General features: G+C 56.8%; 2 protein-coding genes across 4 annotated transcripts in view; both read right to left on the minus strand.

Annotated features, from left to right (window-relative positions):
- The window catches only part of RAP1GAP (RAP1 GTPase activating protein), a 45,397-nt gene extending 42,161 nt beyond the window's left edge, over nt 1–3,236 (minus strand). The window contains exon 1 of the mRNA XM_055001197.1: nt 3,216–3,236. The gene's annotated coding sequence lies outside the window, so the exon portion shown is untranslated. The remainder of the gene's footprint in view (nt 1–3,215) is intronic.
- Nucleotides 3,237–10,917: 7,681 nt separating this feature from the next.
- Nucleotides 10,918–22,233, minus strand: part of USP48 (ubiquitin specific peptidase 48) — a 30,823-nt gene continuing 19,507 nt past the window's right edge. For 2 of the 3 annotated variants that reach the window (XM_055001211.1, XM_055001212.1), the window contains exons 15-27: nt 21,918–21,986; nt 19,499–19,623; nt 18,828–18,950; nt 18,228–18,289; nt 17,866–17,976; nt 17,373–17,503; nt 16,591–16,697; nt 14,984–15,088; nt 14,153–14,308; nt 13,645–13,770; nt 12,906–12,954; nt 12,699–12,725; nt 10,918–12,609 (exon numbers count right to left, since the gene is read on the minus strand). In XM_055001211.1, coding sequence (XP_054857186.1) covers nt 12,587–12,609; nt 12,699–12,725; nt 12,906–12,954; nt 13,645–13,770; nt 14,153–14,308; nt 14,984–15,088; nt 16,591–16,697; nt 17,373–17,503; nt 17,866–17,976; nt 18,228–18,289; nt 18,828–18,950; nt 19,499–19,623; nt 21,918–21,986 — 1,214 coding nt within the window. In that variant the 3' untranslated portion in view covers nt 10,918–12,586. Of the gene's footprint in view, nt 12,610–12,698; nt 12,726–12,905; nt 13,771–14,152; nt 14,309–14,983; nt 15,089–16,590; nt 16,698–17,372; nt 17,504–17,865; nt 17,977–18,227; nt 18,290–18,827; nt 18,951–19,498; nt 19,624–21,917; nt 21,987–22,233 lie in introns of all 3 variants that reach the window. The other variant, XR_008598401.1, reaches the window with a different exon arrangement.

A 22,233-nucleotide genomic window follows, 5' to 3' on the forward strand; every position in this document is an offset into this window, starting at 1 on the left:
CCAGGACTGAGCCCTGGATCTGCTCTTTGCCCCTGGCAAGAACACGGCTGCTGCATCTATGCAAAACACCCCAGTCTGTGGCCTAGCCCAGACCCCTCCCAGGCAAGCCCGTCCAACCCACCAGACACACACACACAGGGAGCACTCGGCAGAGCCTGACCCCACCCCAACACACCCCAGGGGCTGTCAAGAGCCCCCACGAGGCAAAGAGGGGCTTGCAATCCCGGGGGCTGCTGTGAGCCAGCAGCTGCCTCAGCCCCAAGGAAGCCGGCAGGCCTCGATCGCTCACGGAAGAGGAGGAGCCACCCTGAGAGGACAGTCGGAACACGCCCCCTACCGGACAGAGCCCAGCACTACTTTAGCCTGGTAAGGCGGGCAAAGAGGTGGAAAGGTATGGCCCAGCAGCACCCTGGACAGGGACGCTGGCCCGCCAGTGTGTCTCCAGCCGCCCGCCCCCCCCCCGCTCCCAGCTTTGCCACCAGGAGGACAAGTCAGGGCCATCAGCCACTGGCGCTGCTGCTGGCATCACCTTGCAAGCCCCAGCACAGGTTAGCAGAATGCCAAGACAAACATCTTGCCCTCTCTGCCAGGGGCAGCTCAGACCTTTTGGCCCCCGCCCGGCAGACAAACCAAAGGGCAAGCACCTGCCGGAGTCACGCCCTGAGAGGGGGACCCACTTCTGGATCAAGGGTGCCCGCCAGCCAGCCAGCCCGCCCACCCCACCCACCTGGCTGATGCTAAGCTAATCACCGTCCTCCTCCTTTTATAACAGAGGTGGGGGGGGGGAGGGGGGAAGCGACCAAGAAGCAGCTTCTTCAGCCGTACAGCAGGAACAGCTCTGAGGAACCTGAAGCCCTGAGGCCCTTCAGGAAGCGGAGCTCTCCTCGCTCAAGACTCCCAGGGGAAGGGAAAGATGTTCTCCTGGAACCAGGAAGGGGAGGCAGAAGGCCCCTCCAAGGAGGCCATGGGGGCTGGAGGCTGTCTCAAGTACAGCTGCCTGGCCCAGTCCCTCCCCATGCACAAGCACAAAGTCCTGGGGACCAATCGAGGCACCAGAAAAAGAGCTACCCTGTGCAGAGAGTGCGTGCGGGTGCATACGCTGTACCAAGGAAGGCCAGGTGGCCTAGCAGCTCATGGCACGCACGGGTGATATTTGGATGGGGGGGGGGCAAGCTTCTCTCCTTCACCAGTTCTCCTGCCATGCATCCCTTTCTCCTTCCCAAGAACTGCCTGCTAATGCAATCTGGCCATGCTGGGGCAGTGGGCGGTGGATGGGAGGTGTGAAGCCGCCACTAACAAAATGCCACATTCTGGGAATTGGTGTTCTAACTATGGATTATAAAAGCTCCAGCTTTTCTGTGCTCCATCCAGGCAGGAAAGCTACTGCCAAGCCTCTTGCAACAGACCTGAAGCAAACAGCTGGCGGCAGTGCAGGGGGGGCTGGCAGAGGAGAAGAAGGGCATGAGGCAGTCAGGCAGGTGAACAGGAGAGACCGGGGGCAAGCCAGCCCACCAGTGGCTTTTCTAGGACGATCTCCCCAAAAGAGCTGTGGGAACAGAAGTATGACTTCTGGACTGCCAGTCGTCTCCAGAGCCCGGAGCAAGGCTGGCTGGTTGGCTGCCCAGGCCTCAGTATCACCAGAGATTTTTTTCTGCAGGCTTGTTGGGGAAGGAGGAAGGAAGAGGAGAAACAAAGAACACAGCCAGATTCAAAGACAATTTTAAAGTCACGGCATAATGCTCGATCTTATGCTCATGCAATGAAGCCAGCCCCAGAGCAAAGCTCACATAGGGCCCCCTTTGCATGTGTGCCAACAACCTGCCTGGTGCTATGTGCCCCACAGCTGATACCAGGGGACACAAGAATCACACCTCTGCCGGCACGAGGCACCACTACGTTCACGCCTCAGGCACAGCGGCATTCCAAACACAACTGCCACGGGCCATCCCCGAACCTGCAGCAGATGTGCCTGATGTGCCCATGTGACACACCCCACAGCACTCGGAAAACAGACCAGCTCCACAAGGCAGGGAAGGAAGCGGCTGGTCAGGCAGGGCTCTCAGAGAGCGGCTGCCCCTCAGACCAGGCAACCCGGGGCGAGCAGGGCCAGGGGGCTGCCTCGGCTCCCGGGGAAGGGGCGCCTGCAGGCCCCGGCGGCACAGCAGAACGGCAGGCTGCGCCACGCACAAAGCCGCGTGCAAGCAGCCGTTGGCCCCGCAAGGCAGGCAATGTGCGAGCGGCAGCTGCCGCCTTCCCCCTGCCAGGCCGAGCGATCAGACAGTGCCAAGTTTTGCTCGGAGCGGCTCTGGCCGCCCCTCCGCCGCGCCGCTCGCAGCGAGCCCACGCAGGAGGCCCCATTCGAGGGGCGCTGCCGCAGCCCGCCTCCCAAGCCCAGGGGGCCCGGCCCGGCGGGGCCCGGCGAGGGGCTGGGCGGGGTTCGGCGGGCAGCGCCACCCCGTCTCGGCCCGGGCCACGCCGCTCCGCGCGCTCAGCCCGCCGCCCCTGCTCGGGGCGCCGCCCGTGGCGCTCGGCCAAGTCCCCGCCAAGTCCAGTCGGAGCGCGCAGCGGGGCCGCTTCCCGCCTCCCCGGAGCCGAGCCACAACCCGCAGCCTGCCGCCGCCCGCCCAGCCCGGGCACAAGCAAGGCGGGCAGGGCCGGGGCAGCCAGGGCCCCAAGGGCCGCGGCGGGGAAGCGGGCGCGGAGGCGCAGAGCCCCCGCCGGCGACCAAGAGCGGCCGCCGCAGCCTCGGCCCGGGGGCCTCCCGGCGGCCGCCGCCGCAGCCTGACCCGCACGCGCCCGGCATGAGCCCGCCGCATCCCCGGCCCGAAGGCCAGGCCAGGCCAGGCCGGCTCGCCCCGCGGCCCCCGCCCGGGGAAGGGCCTGCGCGCCCGGCGGGGGGAGGGGCGGGAACGCCGCGCCGCGCCGGCCCCTCCCCCGCCCTCCCTGCAGCAGAGACTGCGGCGCCGCGGGGGGGGGGCGGGGGGCGCAGAGCCGCGCGGGCCAGGCGCGCCCCTCCCCCCGCCCTTCCCGCCGCCCCCCCCCAGCCCCGCCGCCGAGCGCCCCGCCGCGCCACCTGCCCAGCAGGTGCGCTTCGCGGCGAAGGCCGGGCAGTAGTTTCGCCGAGGGCGCTTCCCTGGGCCGGGCTGTGCCGCGCTCGGGGCAGAGGGGCCGCCGCCAGCCGGCCGAGCCCTCCCGCTTCCGCGCGGCGCGCTTACCGGCCGGCTGCCTGCCCGCCTCGGTGCGCTCCCTCCGCCGCCCGCGCCGCACTGAGCCGCCGCCGAGCGCCGAGCCGCGTCACGCGCCGCCCCCGCCGCCGCAGCCATTGGCCGCCCTCCGGCCCGAGGGAGGGGCGCCCTCCTCGCCGCGCCGCTTGTCCTCAGCGCGGCCCGCAGGCCTCGGCCCCGTCCCCGGGCGGCGGAGCGCAGCCGCCCCCGGGAAACCGGAGCCCCCTGGCCGGAGAGGCGCTTCTGGCCCCGCGGGGAAAGGCGGCCCGCGGTGGGGGGCGGAAGGTGCCCGCCCGGGCCCCGGAGAGCCTCCGCGATCGAGCACAGGCGCCGGCGGCCCCTGGCCTGGCCTGGCCTCCCCCCGGGGCCCCCTCCGGCTGCCGCTCGCCCCGCGGGAGCAGCAAGCCGCGCGCGGCCCACGGCAGGCCAGCTCGGCGCCCGCGGCAGCCTTCCCTGGCCGGGGGCGCCGACGGCCCGGAGAGGCCAGCAGGGCCCGCCGCGGTCTAGCCTCCGGAGCGGGCGCGCGCGGAAAGGGCCCTTCCCCGCCGGGGCTCCGGTTTCCCTGCGGCTGCCGCTCTCCGCCGCCGCGCCGCGCGGGGCCGTCACGCCTGCGGGCTCGCCGCCCCTTGAGAACCCTACGGCGGAGCCCCGGGCGGGTTTCTGCCGCGGAGGTGGTCCGGGTGGCCCTGGGCACCGCTGGGCTTCGGCCGCCGGGAGTTTGCGGGCGTCCGAGGGAAAGGGCCGCGGGAGTTCTGCCCCCGGGGGAGCGGGGCTGCGGCAGGGTGGCGGCTGAAGTGGCCGCCTCTGCGGGGCCGGGAGGAGGAGCGGGGGGCTGCTCCGGGAGAAGCGGCCGGAGGCTGGAGTGAGAACGAGGAGCGCGGGTCTTACGGTCTGGCAGAAGAGGCCAGGAACAGCCGGCTGACCTTTCTGACAAACGGCACCTATAGAGCTGTTAAAGAGAGTATCAACAGAGAGTCTCTGTTTAAACCAGGATGACAGGGAGTTTTCTCATTATAAATTCCCTTTTGAAGGGGTGGGTGCGTGTCTAGGGGAGATTAAAAGGCACACACACCCATTTCTGAACGCTGTGGGTTTTTTGTGTCCAATTTGTGTCCGTTCTTTTACATAGGGAACTGACGCATTTGTCCAGTATAGACAGCAGACTGGCAGTGCTGGCCCATGAGGACGACGACGTAGATTAGACTGGACGGTGTGCAAGCCAGTGAGCCCTGGAGGGTGTGGCTGAGGTTCTGAGGTCTCAAAGCTATTGCCCGAGGGTACAGAGGGCCAAAATGGGCACCTGGCTGAGTTGTAGGATCTGGTTCCTGAGTTTGTCTTTATTGTCTAAGGCTGTCGCTGAGCAGCTGTTTTAAATCAAGGAGGCTGCCTGTAAAGAAGGAAAGGCCTGCTGCCCCAAGGCCTGAGAAAGAGGAACCTCACCAGGCAGGTCATGGACGGTGTGTGGAAGGGGCTTAAGCAGTGGCTGTAGGTGGCAATTCTTGTTGCTCCCTTTGGGGCCACCTCAAGGCAGGTTGACTCCAGCTTTGCTCTTTACTTTGGTAGGGAGGTGCTGCCCTTCAAATAGTGCTGTCCGTAAATCCCCTGGCAAGAGTCCTGCCTGAGGGATCAGAGGAAAGGCGACTGCAGCGTGCTTGACTGTAAACTAAAGACTGCTTGATGTACCTGCGTGGCAGCTAGAAGCATGCAGGTATGTTTGGCAAATACAAGGTGGTCCTTACATAGTTACACGGATCAAGATGGGTAGCCCTGTTTGGCTGTAGCAGCAGAAAAGAGCAAGAGTCCAGTAGCACCTGTAAGACTAACAATTTGTGGTAGGATAGGAGTTTTTGTGAGTCACAGTATCGGTAGGTGAGTGATGGCTCACAAAAGCTCCTACCCTACCACAAATTAAGTCTTATAGGTGCTACTGAACTCTTGCTCTTTTCTATAGTTACACAGTCCAGGGTAGGTACTTATCTTACTATATAATTGAGTAAGCGTGTTTCAGACAACTCACTTTATACCCTGGTGCACCACCAGAGGGCAATGGCACAGAGGAAAGCCCAGGTAACTCACCATATCACTCTAGAAAACATGCCATGGTGGGAAGCACAGGCTGGGAACAGAAGCAGAGCAGGTGGCAATGCCCTCCCCATGCCTTAACCCAGCTGGTATTAGGTGTGGAGCAGGTGGCAATGCCCACCACCACCTTAACCTGGCTGGTATTAGGAGCGCAGGTGGCAATGCCCACCCCCTTTAGCCAGCTGGTATTAGGAGCGGAAAAGGTGGCAATTTCCATCTCCTGCCTTAAGTCAGCTGTTATTAGGAGCAGAGCAGGTGTTAATGCCCTCCCCCTCTTCACCCAGCTGGGATCAGGAGCAGAGCAGGTGGCTATGCCCACTCTCTGCCTTAACCCAGATGGTATTAGGAGCGGAGCAGGTGGCAATGCCTATCTCATGCCTTAACACAGCCAGTAATAGGAGTGGAGCAGGTGGCAATGCCCATTCACATCTTAACTCAGCTGGTATTAGGAACAGAGCAGGTGGCAATGCCCGCCCCCCTCTTCAACCAGCTGGTATTAGGAGGGAAGTAGGTGGCAATTCCCACCCCTCTTCAACCAGCTGGTATTAGGAGAGCAGGTGGCAATGCCTGCCCCCCCTGCCTTAACCCAGCTGGTATTAGGAGTGGAGCAGGTGGGAATGCCCATCCCCCACCTTAACACAGCAGATATTAGGAGCGTAACGGTGGCAATGCCCAGCCCTCCTGCCTTATCACAACTGGCATTAGGAGCAGAGAAGGTGGCAATGCCCACCCCCTGCCTTAGCCCAGCTGTTATTAGGAGTGGGGAAGGTGGCAATGTCCACCCCCTTCACCCAGCTGGGGTCAGGACTGAAGTAGGTGCCAGTGCCCACCCAGCACCTTCACCTGGGTGGGATCAGGCACAGAACAGGAGGCAATTCCCTTCTGCCCTTCAACCAGCCGGGATAAAAAGGGGAGCAGGTGGCAGTGCCTGCCCCATCTTCAACCTGTCAGAATCAGGCGCCAAGCAGGTAGCAATCTCTGCCGTCCCTCCAACCTGCCAGAATCAGGAGCAGAGGAGGTGGTAATGCCTGCACCTCCTTCACCCAGCTGGGATCAGGAGCAGAGCATGTAGCAAAGCCCACCACCTGCCTTTGCCTGTCAGGATCAGGCGAGGAACAGGAGGTAATGCCTGCTCCTTCCTTCACCCTAGCAGGGAACAGGTGGCAATGCCCACCCCCCCTTCACCCAGCTGGGATCAAGCTTGGAGCAGGCAGCAATGCCTGTTCCCTTCACCCAGCCATAATCAGGCACAGAGCAGAAGGCAATGCCCATTTTCCCTTTACCCGGCTGGGATCAGAACCGGAGCAGGTGGCAATGCCTGTCCCCCTTTACCTGACCTGTATGAGGCATGCAGCAGGCAGCAAAGCCCACCACCCCTTCATGTTGCTGAGATCAGGTATGGAGCAGGTAGCAATGCCCACCCCCCTCCTTCACTGGCTGGGATCAGTGATGGAGGAGGACGGAATACTTGCCTGCCCGCTCTCCCCTTTCTAAAGCCTGTTGTATTTCCCCCCACAACGGTTTTTTTCCCTAGTAGCTTAAATTGTGTGTGTGGGGGGGGGGGGGGATGACTTAGGCTCTATGTAGAGGGCAACCAACCTCTAACCAAGCAATGCAGGAGGGAACGCAAGCGCAAGTCGTGTGCTGCTGGGCTTGCTCTGAAACAGACGCAAGAAGCAAGAACTGGGCTCAGCAGCAGATTCTGAAATAGAAATGGCTCACATCTTATAGCCTGAGACACGACCTGGGCTGGGCTGGGTGGGGAGAAGAACCAGTAGAAGGCAGTACCCGGTCACTTATGCATTCCTGGACTTGCAAGTACGAGCAGGGGATTGCTCCCCCCCCATCACAGGGAATGACAGCCAGAGGCCCTTCTGTGCCACCCCTTGGATTCTTAGAATCATAGAGTTGGAAGGGGCCATACAGACCCTCTAGTCCAACCCCCTGCCCAGTGCAGGATCAGCCTAAAGCATCTCTGGCAAGTATTCATCCAGCCTCTTCTTGAAAACTGCCAGCCCACCCTCCGTCACTTGCCCTCAGCCCACTCTTGAGGCCAGAGCCAAGAGTCTTGAACTAGGGCCCAGGGCACAGCAGGCACGTTGGTCTAGCCACAGAGCAGAAACTCAGCCAAGCCTTGCAGCGCCAGGGGCAGGTTGCTGCCTGGAGAAGCTGAAGAATGCTCACTTCAGAGACTGAACAAAAGCATCTCCTTACTGGGCCTGCTCAGGGGCATTCCTCACTTCTTCCCTCCACCTTGAGAGAGAGAGAGACTGACTGACTGACTGACTCTGGGCCAGCTGGAATACTGGGCTAAAGCAAACAAAATGAATTTCAACAGAGATAACTGTAAAGTTCTGCATTTAGGCAGGAAAAATCAAATGCATAATTATAGGATGGGGGAGACTTGCCTTGGCAGTAGTATATATGAAAAGGATACACTGAACATGAACCAGCAGTGTGTGTGGTAAGCTAAAAGGCAAATGTGATTTTGGGCTGTATCAACAGGTGTCCGGATCACACGACGTGATGGTACCACTTTACTGTGCTCTGGTTAGACCTCACGAGTATTGTTTTCAGCTTTGGAAACCACAATTAAAGGATGTAGACAAGCTGGAACATGTCCAGAGGAGGGCAACGAAGATGGTGAGGGGTCTGGAGACCAAGTCCTGTGAGGAAAGGTGGAAGGAGCTCAGAATGTTTAGCCTGGAGAGGAGACGACTGAGAGGTGATAGGATAGCCCTCTCCAAGTACTTGAAGGGCTGTCATATACAAGATGGCGCGGTGTTTTCTGTTGCCCCAGAAGGTCGGACCAGAACCAGAAATTAAATCAAAAAGAGTTTTCGGCTAAATATTCAGAAGAACTACCCAACAGTTAGAGCATCCCTCAGTGGAACAGGCTTCCTCGGGAGGTGGTGGGCTCTCCTCCTTTGGAGGTTTTTAAGCAGAGGCTAGATGGCCACCTGACAGCAATGCTGATTCTGTGAACCTGGGCAGATCGTGAGAGGGAGGACAGGAAGGGTTGCATCAGTGCTTAGTTCTCGTGGCCTCTTCTTACATGTCCAGGGGAAGGCCGATTGCCACCTTGGGGTCAGGGAGCAATTTCCCCCAGGCCAGTTTGGCCAGGGATCCTGGAGAGGTTTGGGTTTTTTTTGTCATCTCTTGGGGGCATGGAAGAGGGGTCATGGAGTGTGTGGAGGGGGGGTAGTTGTGAATTTCCTGCATTGTGCAGGAGGTTGGACTAGATGACCCTCGAGGTCCCTTCCAACCCTATGATTCTGTGACTCCAAGCTGGTTTTTAAAAGCCCTAAATTTCTCAAGAAATCATTCATCGCAGCATTACTATCAGGTAGTCAGAACTTCTAAAAGTTCAAAGTGACTAATTATTCTTTCCCCTGTGGCTACAAGAATTAAACCCCGGCACATAGGAAGATGTAAGGCTTTCCTGCCTCCCCCCCCCCAGCACAATTCATTCTAGCAGTGGTTGAGGGGGGCAGGACAGAGCTGGCTCCCCTCTTTGGGGCAGAATTTCTATGCTCCACTTGCTTTGAGAGTTGAATGGAAGGCAGAAGCTGCGCAGGTGGGAGGCCCAAGGCAAAATGACAGAGCTGCTTGGGGCCATTCTGTCTCCCCCCACCAGCTAGCCAAATGTGTAGAAACAGGCAGCCAAGCATGGAGAAGGGGCGGCATTAAGCTTGGAAGACTCCCTGAGGGTCACAGAATTAAAGACAGCGACCCAAGGCCTGGCATGGGGAACAGCTGAGGTTTCCGCGGATAAAAGGTATCCCCAAGCAGCTGAAGCAGGAAAGGACTGCCGGATCCAGGGAGGAAGCCACAACGGCTGTGTAACACAGCAGGGCACCTCTTTCAAACACCCCCCCCCCCCGTTTCCTATTCAGATGCGGCGCCTTGGGGGAAACACAACCCCACAGCTTCTGCTCAGAGCTGCAAGCAGTCTCAGAAATGGCATTTTTCTCCTGGTCTCCCAAGCAGCTGCCTCGAGGGGTCTGAACCTGCCCCCTGCTTCTGTTGGAGGGTGATGGAAGCACCCTCCAAATAGAATGCCTGGGGTGTAACTGCCAGGTGGGTAGCATTGAACATACTGTGTATATACAATTTCTACCCTCCAAAGGAGTTTTATTCTGGACTCTGATCAAGGCTGGGGACACGGTTGGATGCACAAAATGCGGTGCAAGGCCAGGAACTCCCAGCAGCAGGCAGAACCACGCTTAAGGCAAAGAAATGCCGCTTGAGATTCTATGAAAAAGGCCCCAGGTATTTTCTTCTAGAAATAATGGCTACTGCCAAGACCCCACCCCGGGGCCTCTGGAGTTGACTGGCAGCCATGAAGGAAGGGCACAGCCAGCAACCTTCACGCTTGAAGGACAATTTACCAAGGAGGCAGCAGGATCTCTGCTTTGGAACTGGAGGACAGTCCAGCTGCTTCATTGCACACCTGTTCTTCACATACCACCAAGGTAGGAAGGGGGGCAGATGGCTGTCAGTTTCTAGGTGCGATACTGTTGCTTCTGTCCAGGAAACAACAAAGGCGAAGGAACAACACTAACAGCTATGCTCTCCTGCTTGCCCAGCACACAATGCCACTGAAATGCAAAGACTGCCCCCTCAGGGGGTAGCAGCACACCCAAAGTGCAACCCCCACAGCTGCAGCACACCCCTCAGTGCCTGCCCCAAAAAGAGCACGACCCCGAGCCCCAAAGTTTCGGTCTTCCACCATTAAAAGCATAGGAGCAATCCTTAGCGTCTGAACAGCACTTCCAAGGGTACTGAAGCCTGCACTACCTTCTAGTAATTCCAAAGAAAAGCTACTTTAATCCACAGCCAAAATGTCAGACTACACTCCCTTCCAACAATGTGCCACCACCAGAACAGAACTGGTGTGCTTGAAGCTACGAAAGGCCTCTATTAAATCAGAAACCTTTGCCAAGGCGTAGGTGCAAACAAAGCTCTCTCTTCGGTTGATCTTTCTCCATGCTTAGTTCTTTCCTGAATCCACCCAGTGCCTCCTCTCTCTTACACCTTGGCAGCCCTCCTCCCGCCAACTATTGAGCTTATGCTGCGGCTGTTCCCCTCCGTTTTCTCTTGCTGCGCTAAACACAGAAGACTCGTGGCTTTCTTCCTCCCCCAACATTAATCTCACTTCCCAGGTTCTCTTTCAAAAAGCTGTTGGAAAGACACTCAAAATCTCTGTTTTCCCAGCCTGATCTTTGCCACTTTCAGGTTTCTTTGCTCTGTTTCTTCTTGTGTCAGATCTCAATAGATGCTCATAAATGAAGTCACTTTAAAATAAGTTGGCAATTCGTAGCAGAAGAGCGCTCATGTAGACTAACGATTTGACCTTGGCCATTCTATTTCTCAGAAAATTGTAAATGGTTGAATACTTACAGTCAAAATTCTGCCAAGTTAGAAATGCTTCTGTAGCGGCTTGGCTGTCACTGAGATATCCAGTAATGTTTAGCTAGCTTGCTTTCGCTTGATACTAAAAAAACATGTCAGCTACAGCAAGTGAGTAAAAGAAGGGATCTTAACTCCTACACAATTTTTTTTTTTAAAACCCTTGATAGAAAAGCAATACAGAAGATGCCTGAGCAGGTAAGTGGAAAAAACATTTTATGCAATACAGTACAAACAACATAGGCAGACCGTAAGATGTATTTTTAATCAGTCCTTGATGGCTCTGAAAACCAGTCCAAAAGGTTTTGCAAGCACAGATGAAAAGAGGGGAGGCCTCGTCAATGGCAGCTTGCACCCCTGTCATCTGCTCAATGGCCACTTGCAGAAATATCAATTTGGTACAACTTAGGCATTGTCTGTGTCTATATATATATATATATATATATATATATATATATGTATGTATTTATATATATACACACACGCAACACATACCCACCCAGGTGGTTGAAGCTAATTCTCAGCAAATGAAGACATACTTTTCCCTCAAGGAATAGTCTGGAAACCAGAAGAAACAAAACAAATGGAACTAAAATATCAAAATTCCAGGGGCTGGCTGTGCGCACTCATGCGTGGCTGCTTCCCATGAGAATGAATATGCCCCTTTCGTGTCAGGTTTCGCAGGAAGGAGAGAAAGACAGACTGCTTCATGGAGCACTGAAAACAGGATGCTGAATTATTACTCGTCTTTCTTTACCTTGGGAAAGAATAAAAACTGTTCAGCTCCAATGTTCAGCTTGAGGAGACCCACACTGGCTGGTTACTGCATCATCACTATGCCCCCCCCTCCCCCAAAGGCTGACGAGATGCCCTGCTGGCTTTGCTGGCTCCCCTCTCCTGCCTCTGCTTCCCCCCTTCTCATTTGAACAGCAAATGGCAATCACAGTACAACAGTCAAGAAATATACAAGACAAGACCGCACCCTTCCAAAACCCTGGGAGATGTTCCCGTGGGCACGCTCAGCAAGAAAAAGCCCTTTTGAAGACACTGCTGATGGTTGAAGGAAGTGCTTGTGCAAGCCCCTCCTCCCCGCAAAGGACCCAATTACCCAGCAGGTGAAGAGTGAAGGATTTGCACCCAGGGCCTCCCTTCCCCACGTGGACTTCCTCTTGGGTGCTAGAATCCAAGACCCCCGAGAGAGGCACAATTTTCCACCCCAGCCCTCACACCCTCTCAGCTAGAGAGCATCGTTATTAAAGTAACATAATAAAGTCATTCTGCAAATAAAGAGGATTATTAAATCGGGCCCCCTCAGAATGTTGGAAGCGAAACCACAAAGGTGGGAGGGGATGTTGCTCAAGTGCGGCTTTTGCGCCCCCCCCCTGCCCCCAGTGTTTCAGGAGTTACTAGTGGAAGGCTTCTGTAGGCAGGTCATGGCTTTCAATCCCGGGGACTCCTCAGCCAGCACAGGTGGACGAGGCGCAGCCTGTGTGAATTCCCCCCAAGTGCCGCTGGAGAGCCTGAAGCAGGCTTTGTGGACCGCAGGTGCGGAAGAGGATCTGTCAGACCAAGCCTGAAGGGAACGGTACAGGGCGAGAGCCTTCGGCTAGAAATGTCAAGGGCTTGCTGATCCCTCGCAGCTATGGAAGTTCCACTTGTGTTTTTCGAGATATAAAACCTGAAATGCTCCCTCTTCATCAGTCCTCCATTTCGCAGTGCGACCCGTTCTGCCATGAGGCACCCGGGCCAGTCCTTCAGCACATGGAGCTTCACCACTGGGAGCACTGAGTGACTGGCGTGATGCGGGTCCCCGTTCTTGGAATGCCAAGCTGTGTCCAAACTCCTCTGACGTACTGGTTACTGGGACGTTAGTGTCCAAGAAGACCAGTCCCTGGAGAGAAAGGAACGTGCCTGCCGGTCAGTACACCCCAGAAAGAGTGAGCTGAGGTGGGGGCTGGTGCGGGGGGGACAGGCACTCACCTTTGAAGCCTTCTTCAGGCAGACACACTGGAAAGAAATGCACACCCATCAGAAAAGACACAGGGGGGGGGGTGGCATCAGCAGGGGATCCGAGGGCTCTGCCAGCCCCACTTCTGCTGCTTGCCTTGTTCCACAAGCCCACCCCCGACCAGCACGCTTCCCTTGAAGCAAAGAGGGCTGGGCTGGGGGCTGGGGGCCACTTGTTACCTTGCATAACGTCATCTATTGCTGCATAATCCACAACAGGTTCATCAGCCTGCAAGGGAAATGGCAGCTTCATTGAGGAAGAAGCTGGCACAGTTAGCCAGTCTACAAGGAACACCTCTGGAAGTCAAAACTGGGCAGCAGAAGGCATTGGAATTTGCTCCGTCTGGTGGAGGCCTGCCACCGACATGCTGAATGTGAACTGCAAGGGCTGCAGACAGGCATTCTGGGTGGCCCCCAGCCACGCATTCTGGAGTCAAAGCCTGATTTGGCAAAGGGGGGGGGCATCATGCCAACTGCAGGACACCACGCCACGGATTCTGTAGCCTCTCTTGGCCTTTGAGCCCACATCCAAAAAGGCCCCATGCGGACACTCTGGTCAGCCAGCCTCTTGTTAGCCCACAAGTTACTGCCAGGGCGGTTTAGCAGTCCGAGTCAGACTAGAACCTGGGTTCCAAATTCCCACTCCCCAACATAAAATACACCGAGTAACCTTAAGCCAGTGACGCAACTCTTAACCCTTCCGTACTGGAGGTCTATGAGAATCAAGCGGAAACGAGAAACATATCGACTGCCCTGAGCTCTTGGGAGGAAGGCAGGAGGAAACTGTGAGGGACAGATGTGTACACCAGGCAGCAGCATGTCCCAGAGGAGGCCGTAAATCCCCTGGCTGGAGTGCTTTTGCTGCCACTCCCGAGGGTTGGATGGGCAGGAGAGAAGACCCTCCACTTGCCCACAGTACCTTTAGTAGGACAACAGACTCCGGGGTGACTCCAAGGCTGCCAAGAGTTGCCGAGTCCTCAGTCAGCATCATCCCTTCAATCGACAAGTTCTGGTCAAAAGGGGCAACCGAGAAGGCGTGCATGATCTATGCCAAACAAGAGGCCAAGAACACCATGGGTGTGGAAGCTGGGCAGCCAGCCAGAGGGAAGTGCAAAGCCTGAATATGTCTTGCACTAATTCTGTCCGCCACAGGCACCTTATTCTGGAATCTGGCCAAGGCAGGGGACACTGCTGGATGCTCACTGTGCAAAATGGCCAGTGCCCACATATTACTTCCCTACGCCCCCCCCTTCAGCTCCAGCTCCAGCGGAGACGTCACTTCCTCCCCCAGCTGGCATTTGAGGTGCCTTTCAAGTAGGGTCCCCAGCAAAGAGCACCACCTCCCTCCCTCGGTGGATTTCCAGCACAGGTTTCAAGGTGGCCACCTTTTACCAGCCACCTCTGCAGACTGCCCTGGAGTCACTCACCTGGATTTTCAGATCTTTCAGTGTTTGGTTCGCAGACACCAGCAGAGCTTTCTCTCCGCGGACCTTCCTGTGCCTGGTGCTCCGTCGGATCCCTTGTTTTTGGTAGGCAACGTAGTTTGGGTGCGACACTTTCTGCCGCTTTGCATTGCTGTTGGCCTGGGAGCAGGGAGATTGCTTAACGGAGCCCGAGGGGGGAACCCTTACAAGCAGCAGCAAGTCACTTCCTTGAGTCACTAAACGGAGACGGCCAGTTCTCAGCCAAGAGGCTTACTGATGACCAGCTACGAAGAACCTTGCATGCCAGAGATACAAACCACTTTCCCAACAGAACCGTGGATTCTAAGATCACGACAAGCCATTTACACAAGAGTCGCAGGGGGTCAGACCCCAGTTCTGCCCAGACCAGCACCTCTGTGACAAGCAGTGGCCATGCCAGGTCCTGGCAAGAAACCCACAGCAGGGCACAAAGAGAGCAGCAGTCTTCCCCTGCGGCCCCACTTTGCTTCTAGGGCACTCAGTCCTTGGCAGACCTCCTCCTCCTATGAAGCTGGCTGATCCTTTTTGGAAGCCCACTGAGCCAGGGACCGTCCCCACATCCAGTGGCAGGGAGTTCCATATGTTGACTGTGCCTTGTGAGTAGGAGGGGCTTACTTTTGACTGCAGGCCTTCCTTAATGCCCCAGGTTGTGTTTTGCCTTCAGCGCTGGGGGGAGCTGACTCTGAGCTTTAAGGCTACCAATATCACGTGCCTTCAGTTGTTTCAGGCCAATAAAAGAGAGAAGAAAGTGAAAGTTCACCTGCCAAAGCTAGAGAAAGAGAAACCAAAACTTACCTGGTTAAAATCTGGGTCTTGCTCCCCTTCCAGCCTGGCCTCCTCCCGCTCCTCTTCCGCCTCTGAGCTGCTGACATTGAGTTCAGGGGCAGAGTCCTTCATGACCTGAATTGGCCAACCAAGACACAGAAAACGACTCCGGTAAGTCACAATGAAAGGCAGCAAAAAGGCCCAAATACTGCTAGTTATTTCCAAAGAGAATTAGCACATTAGGGCTCTACAGCTGTGTGTGTGGGGGGGGGCAGGCCAATCACCCTGGAGTTTGGCAAGGAGCACAAGGGAAGAAGCACTCAAAAAGGGGGGAGATAAATTGCACTGCAGAAAATGCAAAGTTTCAGAGACTTCTATAGCTAAAATCATGTCCAGTTAAGTCTTCTAACAACCTTCCAGACGACCCACTTGCTTCATCTCCTTAAAAGGTATTCACTGAGATTTTATGCTCCCCTCCAAGAACCTTTAGAGGGCATGGATCAGATCCTCACAGCAGCCTGCTCTGGACGACCCCCGCCCCTCCGCCCGTTACGGAGGGCTTTGGGGGAGCTGCCAATTGGAAGTGCCCCCCCTTAAATCTCCTGACACAGCCAGCCCAGCCCAGCACAGCTAGCAGGAGGAAGAGATTCCTGCATTCAAGCTCTGCAAAACCTCACTCCACAGAATGACGTGACCTTCCCGCACCAAAGCATTTGTATTCTGCTGCTGTCAGCTGGTTTGTGGCAACATCGCCCTGGCGTCTCATGAGTGCTGAGAGATGGTCCCTTTGGAAAGCAGCAGAGGAGCAGAGGAGCCCTCAGGATTGGGGTTTGGGGGGGGGCATCCCATGTCCCTGCAGCGTCTGAACTCTCCCAGCTCTCAGCAGCTCCTGGCTCGCTTCTTTGCCAGTTGCCCTGTGTTCTCTCAGCACCCCCCTTCCTGAGCATCAACTCACAGCCCAAGGTCAAGTATTTCTAGTAGACAGGGAGGGAGAACACACACAGCGGACATTTCAAAGATAACCTGAGGCTGTGCTGTCTCTCTGATCTTCAGGTGCAGCCGTAATTCAAACCCATCTCAGACAAATTGAGGCTTCCTTCTTGATTGAAGGCATGACATTTCAAAGGACCAGGCCCCACTACTAGTTAATGCGTGCTCTCTCAAGGAGGGGCTCTTAAAAGCACTCGGAACAGAAAGGCCATTAGCTGCGTGCGCACACACACTCTGAGCAGCTCAGGCTTAATGGGACCAGAGAGCCGGCAAATGGCTCCGCTGAGTCCATCAAAGGCCTCCCTACTCCAGACACTGCTGGCCCCCGGGCCAGGGAGGCCCTTTCCTAGCCTTTCCAGCTCCTTTTTAAAGCCACTCCTATTAGTGGCTACTGCAACATCCCCCGTAGCAACGGGTTCCAGTCCATCCCTTTAAGTAACTCAGTCAGGGGCACACGAGTCTCCCTCCCTCCATTTAACAACCACCCCTTGCAAGGCAGGCTACTCTCGCAGAAAGGAGGGATTAGAACCGACGTCTCTCCGTCCCAACTGGACACTGACCCCTACCCCCCCCCCCCCCCGCACTGGCTCCATGGCACAGGACGACCACCTGTCTGGGTTGGAGAGGCTGGCCGAGGCACTCGGTACCTTTGTGTTGTCCACCACTTTGCGCACGTAGATTGTGGCCTGAGCGTACTCCCGCAGGTCCCTCTGCTGCTGACACAACAGCCCTTCTCTGCAGTCTGAGCACAGCTCTGGGAAGGGACAGAGAGGCAAGTATTTTACCAGCAGCTTCCCTCACTCCCAGCGCCTCTCACACAGCCACTGAGGTTACCTGCCATGGCCGTTCCCAGCAGCTGAGCCTTCTCAGGAGGGGCTCCTTGCTTGAGAGATACTGCCGCCCCCCCCCTGCCCTCCACACACAGCTGCCCACTTCTTGTTCCGTCATCTTCAACCTGTCCACGCTTTCTGATTGATTGGAGCTGATTTGTTGCATTTGATTTTCTCCTCCACCCTTTTCAGCCCCCCTCAGGCAACAGCCTTTCCCAGTCCTTGCCAGGAGCCTGGTGGCAGCAGGTGGGGACGCGGACCACTGAAATGTCACGGAACTCAGCTGCGTACCAATGCCTTGCGCAATCACAAGAGGGAAATCTTTGCAGAGCCAATGTGCCAGAAATGAAACCACTCATACCCTTTCCCTTCCCTCTCTGCAGCAGGGCAGCCACCTAAAACCTCGCCTGGCTCTCTCCGCGTGTGTAGCGCACAGCTTGCCCCCAACCCCTTGTTGTGGCAATGAACCTGAGCAGCTGGTGCATAATTCAGGTCTCTTCAAAAGAAAACCATCTGGGGACCCACAGACTGAGGGGGCGGGACCTCAGGCAGGCGCAAGCACAGATCACGCCGCCGCCCCCCCCGCCCCATTCACTCACCAGGCTCAGTAACGTAGTGTGCGTTGCCGGGGCCTGCCTCTGCTGGTTGCCTCCTGATGACTCTGACTGTGTGGTCCACCACAAAGAGCTTTTGGATCTTTCCCCACTCACTGGGCCATATCAGAGCTATACTGTGCAAAGAAGTGTAACGCTGGCTGACTTTGCATGGCTGCAACGCCCTTCCCTCCTGCCCACCCCCAGAACTCCCCCATGATCATCATTCTGAAAACTTCAAATGCTCCTCTGCCTGCGTGACTCGGAATGGGGGGGGGGGGAGATGAGGGCACATCACCCCTCACCACTCAGACTGCCACCCCGGGAGCCACTGCCAGCGCTGTACCAATGCAGCATGCCCACCCTCAGCCCCGACGGAGCAGAACCCACCCGTGCAGCCGCCTGCGTGCTCAGCCCAAGGTCGCTGCAGGGCCGCCTTCCTCCCCATCCCGTCCTCCCCACCACAGAAACGAAGCGGAGGCACCAAGCGGCAGCTCACAGTGTGGAGTCTTCTTTGGCCATGGAAGCAAACGTGAACATCAGGCCCCCGTGTGGACAGAGGAGGTCCCGGTTCCCCACCGACGAGACCGGACTGCACCGCGCGGGCCTCCTGGAGCAGGGGAGCAGAGAGGCAAAGGGCCTGCAGCAGCGGCGTCCGCCGAGGCCTGGCAAGACGACTTGGAAGCGGGACGGGAAGAGGACGCAGCATTTGGCTCAGTGCAGCCTCCGGGGAGAGAGCCAGCAGAAGTGGCACCGAGCCCTCAACGGGCCAGGGAGGGCCCTCATTCATTCATGGCCCTCGACAAGCCCTCATTCATTCATGGCCCTCAGAGAGCAGAGCGGGCTCATCAGCCCATTTACCTCACAAACTTCCTCCACTCTTCTACAAAGAATTTGGAGACGACGTAGAGTTCATCCACCTCCTGAGAAGACAATGCAATGGAGGTGAAATCCTGACTTGAGAAGAGCCCTGGCAGTCTTAGAGCAACGCTTTCCAGAGTGACTGCAGGTTACTCTGGGAGAGTCAGACCGAGAAATCTGCCCGCTCTTGGGGATGCAGCCTCTCTAGCTGGCAGCCCTGCCCTGTCCATTCAGCGGGAGCTTGGCTGGGCCCCCCCAGTCACAAGCACGGTCCTTGCTGAAGCGACTGCCCTGCTGGGATGGGGGGGAGGCACGTTTGACAAGCTTCTGTACAGAGACAAGCGCCTCCTCGCCTGCTCACCAGCATGGCCTGGGGATTTATTTACTTTGCAAGATCTCAGGGAGGAGTGGGCTCAGGGGAGGACTGCCCCAGGCACAGAATTCCTCCAGGAGACCTTGGTACGAGCCATTAGACGACGTGGCCTATGGCGCTCTCCGCTGTGCCAAGAGTATCCCCATCAAAACGCCTACAAAACGTGAGAAGCCCCACTGACAGACAGCTCTGAGCCCGACCGTCGGCCCCTGCCCAGCTCCTCCTACCTCTGGCCAGCTGCCCAGGCAAGGCCTGCTCTTGTCTTGGAAGAGGTTGGGGAGAGACGCCTTCTGCTCACTGGCCATCATTTTGTGGAGGGCTTCATTCTCCTCGCCCTCCCGCTCCAGTACCTGCCCGCACAGAAAGCCAGAGGTCACTCCCCTTCCTTACTCACTGCCTTCAGCAGCCAAGTGTTTGGGGCTCCTGCAGAACGACAGGCCAAGGGTGATGCCAACAGGCAGCCCCCACTGGACAAAGATGAAGCAGGAATGGCAGGGCTGGGGACGTTCTGCACAGGCAGCTCCCAAGGCCCCGTGCACCTGCACGCCCGCCTACATGACAGGGCCAGCCCCCTCCAGGTGACGTGCCCGGCCATCTTCCACGTACAGCTGATGGCCTGCAGCGACAACAAGAAGGCTCAGTCAAACGCCACCAATTAAAGGAGTTGACGGGCTTTCAAGCTCCGAACCCGACAAGCCAAGCCACCCTCAGCAGAATCTGGGGAAGCCCAGAGAGGTTGAATCCCCACTCAAGTGGGCACCCCACCAGCAGCGACAGAACTGCCCTGCAAGCTTCCTTCGCAGCCCTGTCCGGCCACTGAGTGTCTGGGGTTCCTGAGGCCCTCCCCTTCTCCAGGGCAGCGTGGCCCACCAGTGGAAGCACACAATGATCCGGGCACCTTGCACTGGGAGCAGGAGTCTTTGCTGCCTGGGAACTCTGGGGCGTTCTGGAAATAGCAGCACAGCTTCTCCCAGGCTTCTCTGGAAACGATCCTCCTTTCGTTCTCTGATACGCAGAGGTTGCCTGCGTGGAAAGAGAGCAGAGAAGCCCAGCTGGGTTAGGCTGAGAGCATCACGGCACAAGAAGAGATTCTGTGAATGACTCTGCATAGAGCCACTGCAGACGGGCCGGGCTGGCAGCAGCCGAAGGGACCGACACCGCGGACAGCTTCCATCACCTTCAAAGCCCTTTCTGAACCCAGCAGGTGGCACAAGGGAAAGAAGGCCCCCCTCCCCATGTGCACTGCTATTTGATATGACTGTGCAGTTACAGCCAGGTTTTGTGCGGCAGCTGGCACAGGAAACTCACAGAAGCCCTGATGGGAAAACACTCCAGGTCAATTTTATTTATAGAGCAGGGGTCACTAGAGGAGGTGATGGGGGAGACCGTTGTGAATTTCCTGCACTGTGCAGGGGGCTGGACTAAGGAACAGGGGCCAGCGGAGGAGGTTTCCTGATGAACTTTTGACAAACAGGTTGCTAAGTTCCCCAGAATACAGGATTGTTGCCAGACAGTACCAGAACAAGGTGAGAAGAGTGTGTGCAAAGCATTTCTTTAGACCGCATACATGAACAGAGAAACTCCAAGGAAAGAGGGTGCCAGAAATCCCTCTGCCAAAGCGACCGAGGGCTAAGGAAGGGCCTTCCCGCCTCTGCTTCCATGACCTTGGCAAGGCAGGGGGATTCCGAGGGATTCCCTAACCCTCCCACTAGGTCAGCAGAGGGGAGGGGACACGACCAGTACACAGGAAGGCCTTCTAGGCAGAAAGGGGGTGAAGACTCTCTGCCCAGGACCTTGGAAAACCACTGCTAGGGGAGGGGGGAGCACACTGGGCTGGAGGGGCCGCTTCCCTTCTAGCTCCCTGCTTCCCAAACTGGCGAAGGGCCGCAGTAGCATCCCAGGCTCCTGAAGGAAGGACAAAGCCATGCTGAGCTCGACCGAGCATCCACCACGGAATCTGTATCTGCTGCAGAGCAGAGAGCGTGGCTGCCTGAAGCAAAAAGCCCATTTCACATCAATACTTTGCTGCTAGCTCTGTACACGGAAACATCTGGAGATGCCTGCTATTTTTACGCGGCTCCTTTCTGTGCAGACTCTTAAGGTTACAGGCCAATTATAACACAGCCAGCAATTAGCTAAAGAAATGTGCTTTGCTTTCCCTTCTGTGGCTGCATCAGGCACAGTTTAAGCAGCGAGGGGTGCGTCGTGCGGGGACAAACCTAGCTTCAGAAGCGAGGGCTGCATGAGATCTTATGAGGAAACACACACACACACACACTCACTAAGGGGGAGAGCAATGACGTGGGTGCGTGCACTTGCACCCGCATACAACTGGTTCAACACCGTACCTCACGGGCACGAGGCTTTCCTCAAAATGCAGACAATTCACACAACTACACTGAGCCTTGGGCTATAAAATGCCATCGGCTACCACAGAGGGAGCTGCATCAGAATGCTTTGGGATCCGTCCGGCTGTCAATGGACACAAAGGATTCTGGCCTCTCCTCACGGGCACAAAGGCCAGCCCACTTCACAGCATTTCCACCCCTCTCTTCGTTCCGGGGATGAGTCAGAGACCAATGCACTTGTCTTCTCTTAGGATTCCTTGGGAGTTGCAAGCATGCCCCCCCCCGCCCCAATTCCCTTCTATGTCAGGCTGAGGCAACACCATTGCACAACTAGGGCGTCCAGAGAATCCGCACTTTTACTTTCCAATTTCCTCCTTGCTTTCCTAAGCTCTGAGCACAGCCCCGCTGCCCAGGTCTTGCTCATTTACCATGAAAACAAACAGAAGGAGCATAGTGCTCTGCAGGCAACAACAGAGGGATTTCTGGCACCCTCCCAGGCCTGCTCAAAACATTCCAAGCAGCAGCGAAGAGGCCCCATGCCCACTCACCAACTAGGTCAGCACACACCTTACCAGCTAGTAAGCCCTGATGGGATTCTGTTTTTTCCTCCAAGGTCGTAATGCTACAAGTAACTTCCAGTCAAGGTGAAAAATCTAAGCAGGCAATAGAGGCATCAGAAACGAACACTGCCATTAGACAGCTGAGCCAGATGGAGCCTCTCAAGGAAAAAAAAAGTTCCTCCCCTGAGTAGCAACACTGTATGTACGTCAGCGTGCACAAAAGGCCAGAGCTCCCTCAGCCGTCTTTGGCTCCTGGCTACAGGATGTGCCAATCTCATCCCCATCTCCGCAGGCCTGTTCTCAAACCACAGCCAAAGGGAGAGACACACACACCCTGCCCGGCACAAGCCTTCCACCTTCACAGGAGCGTGCACGTGCTTCTCAAGGTCCCCTCCTTCATTCCTCTCACCATGGGGGCAGATGATGTCCTCGTTGAACTTCAAGTCGTCTTCCTCTTGCTTCTCTGTGCTGCATTCGTCTGGAGGATGGGGAGAGGCCAGAGAGGACACAGTGAGAAGTCTTAATACAGCCCAGGGGGCTGGCAGCTGGGTTTGAAACGGAGGCACTCTGCACAGAGCTGCGTTGCTCTGTCTGTGGGGCTTCTGTTTGTGAGCCTCTGTATGGATCATTTGACCAAAAGATGAGGGAGCCTATACCAAATAAATGGCTGCATAGGGCAGTTCTCGGCTTCCCCGAGAGGAATTGCAGTGACCACAGTGTGCCCT

The sequence above is a fragment of the Eublepharis macularius genome, chromosome 17 (assembly GCF_028583425.1).
Source record: "Eublepharis macularius isolate TG4126 chromosome 17, MPM_Emac_v1.0, whole genome shotgun sequence".
NCBI lineage: Eukaryota > Metazoa > Chordata > Lepidosauria > Squamata > Eublepharidae > Eublepharis > Eublepharis macularius.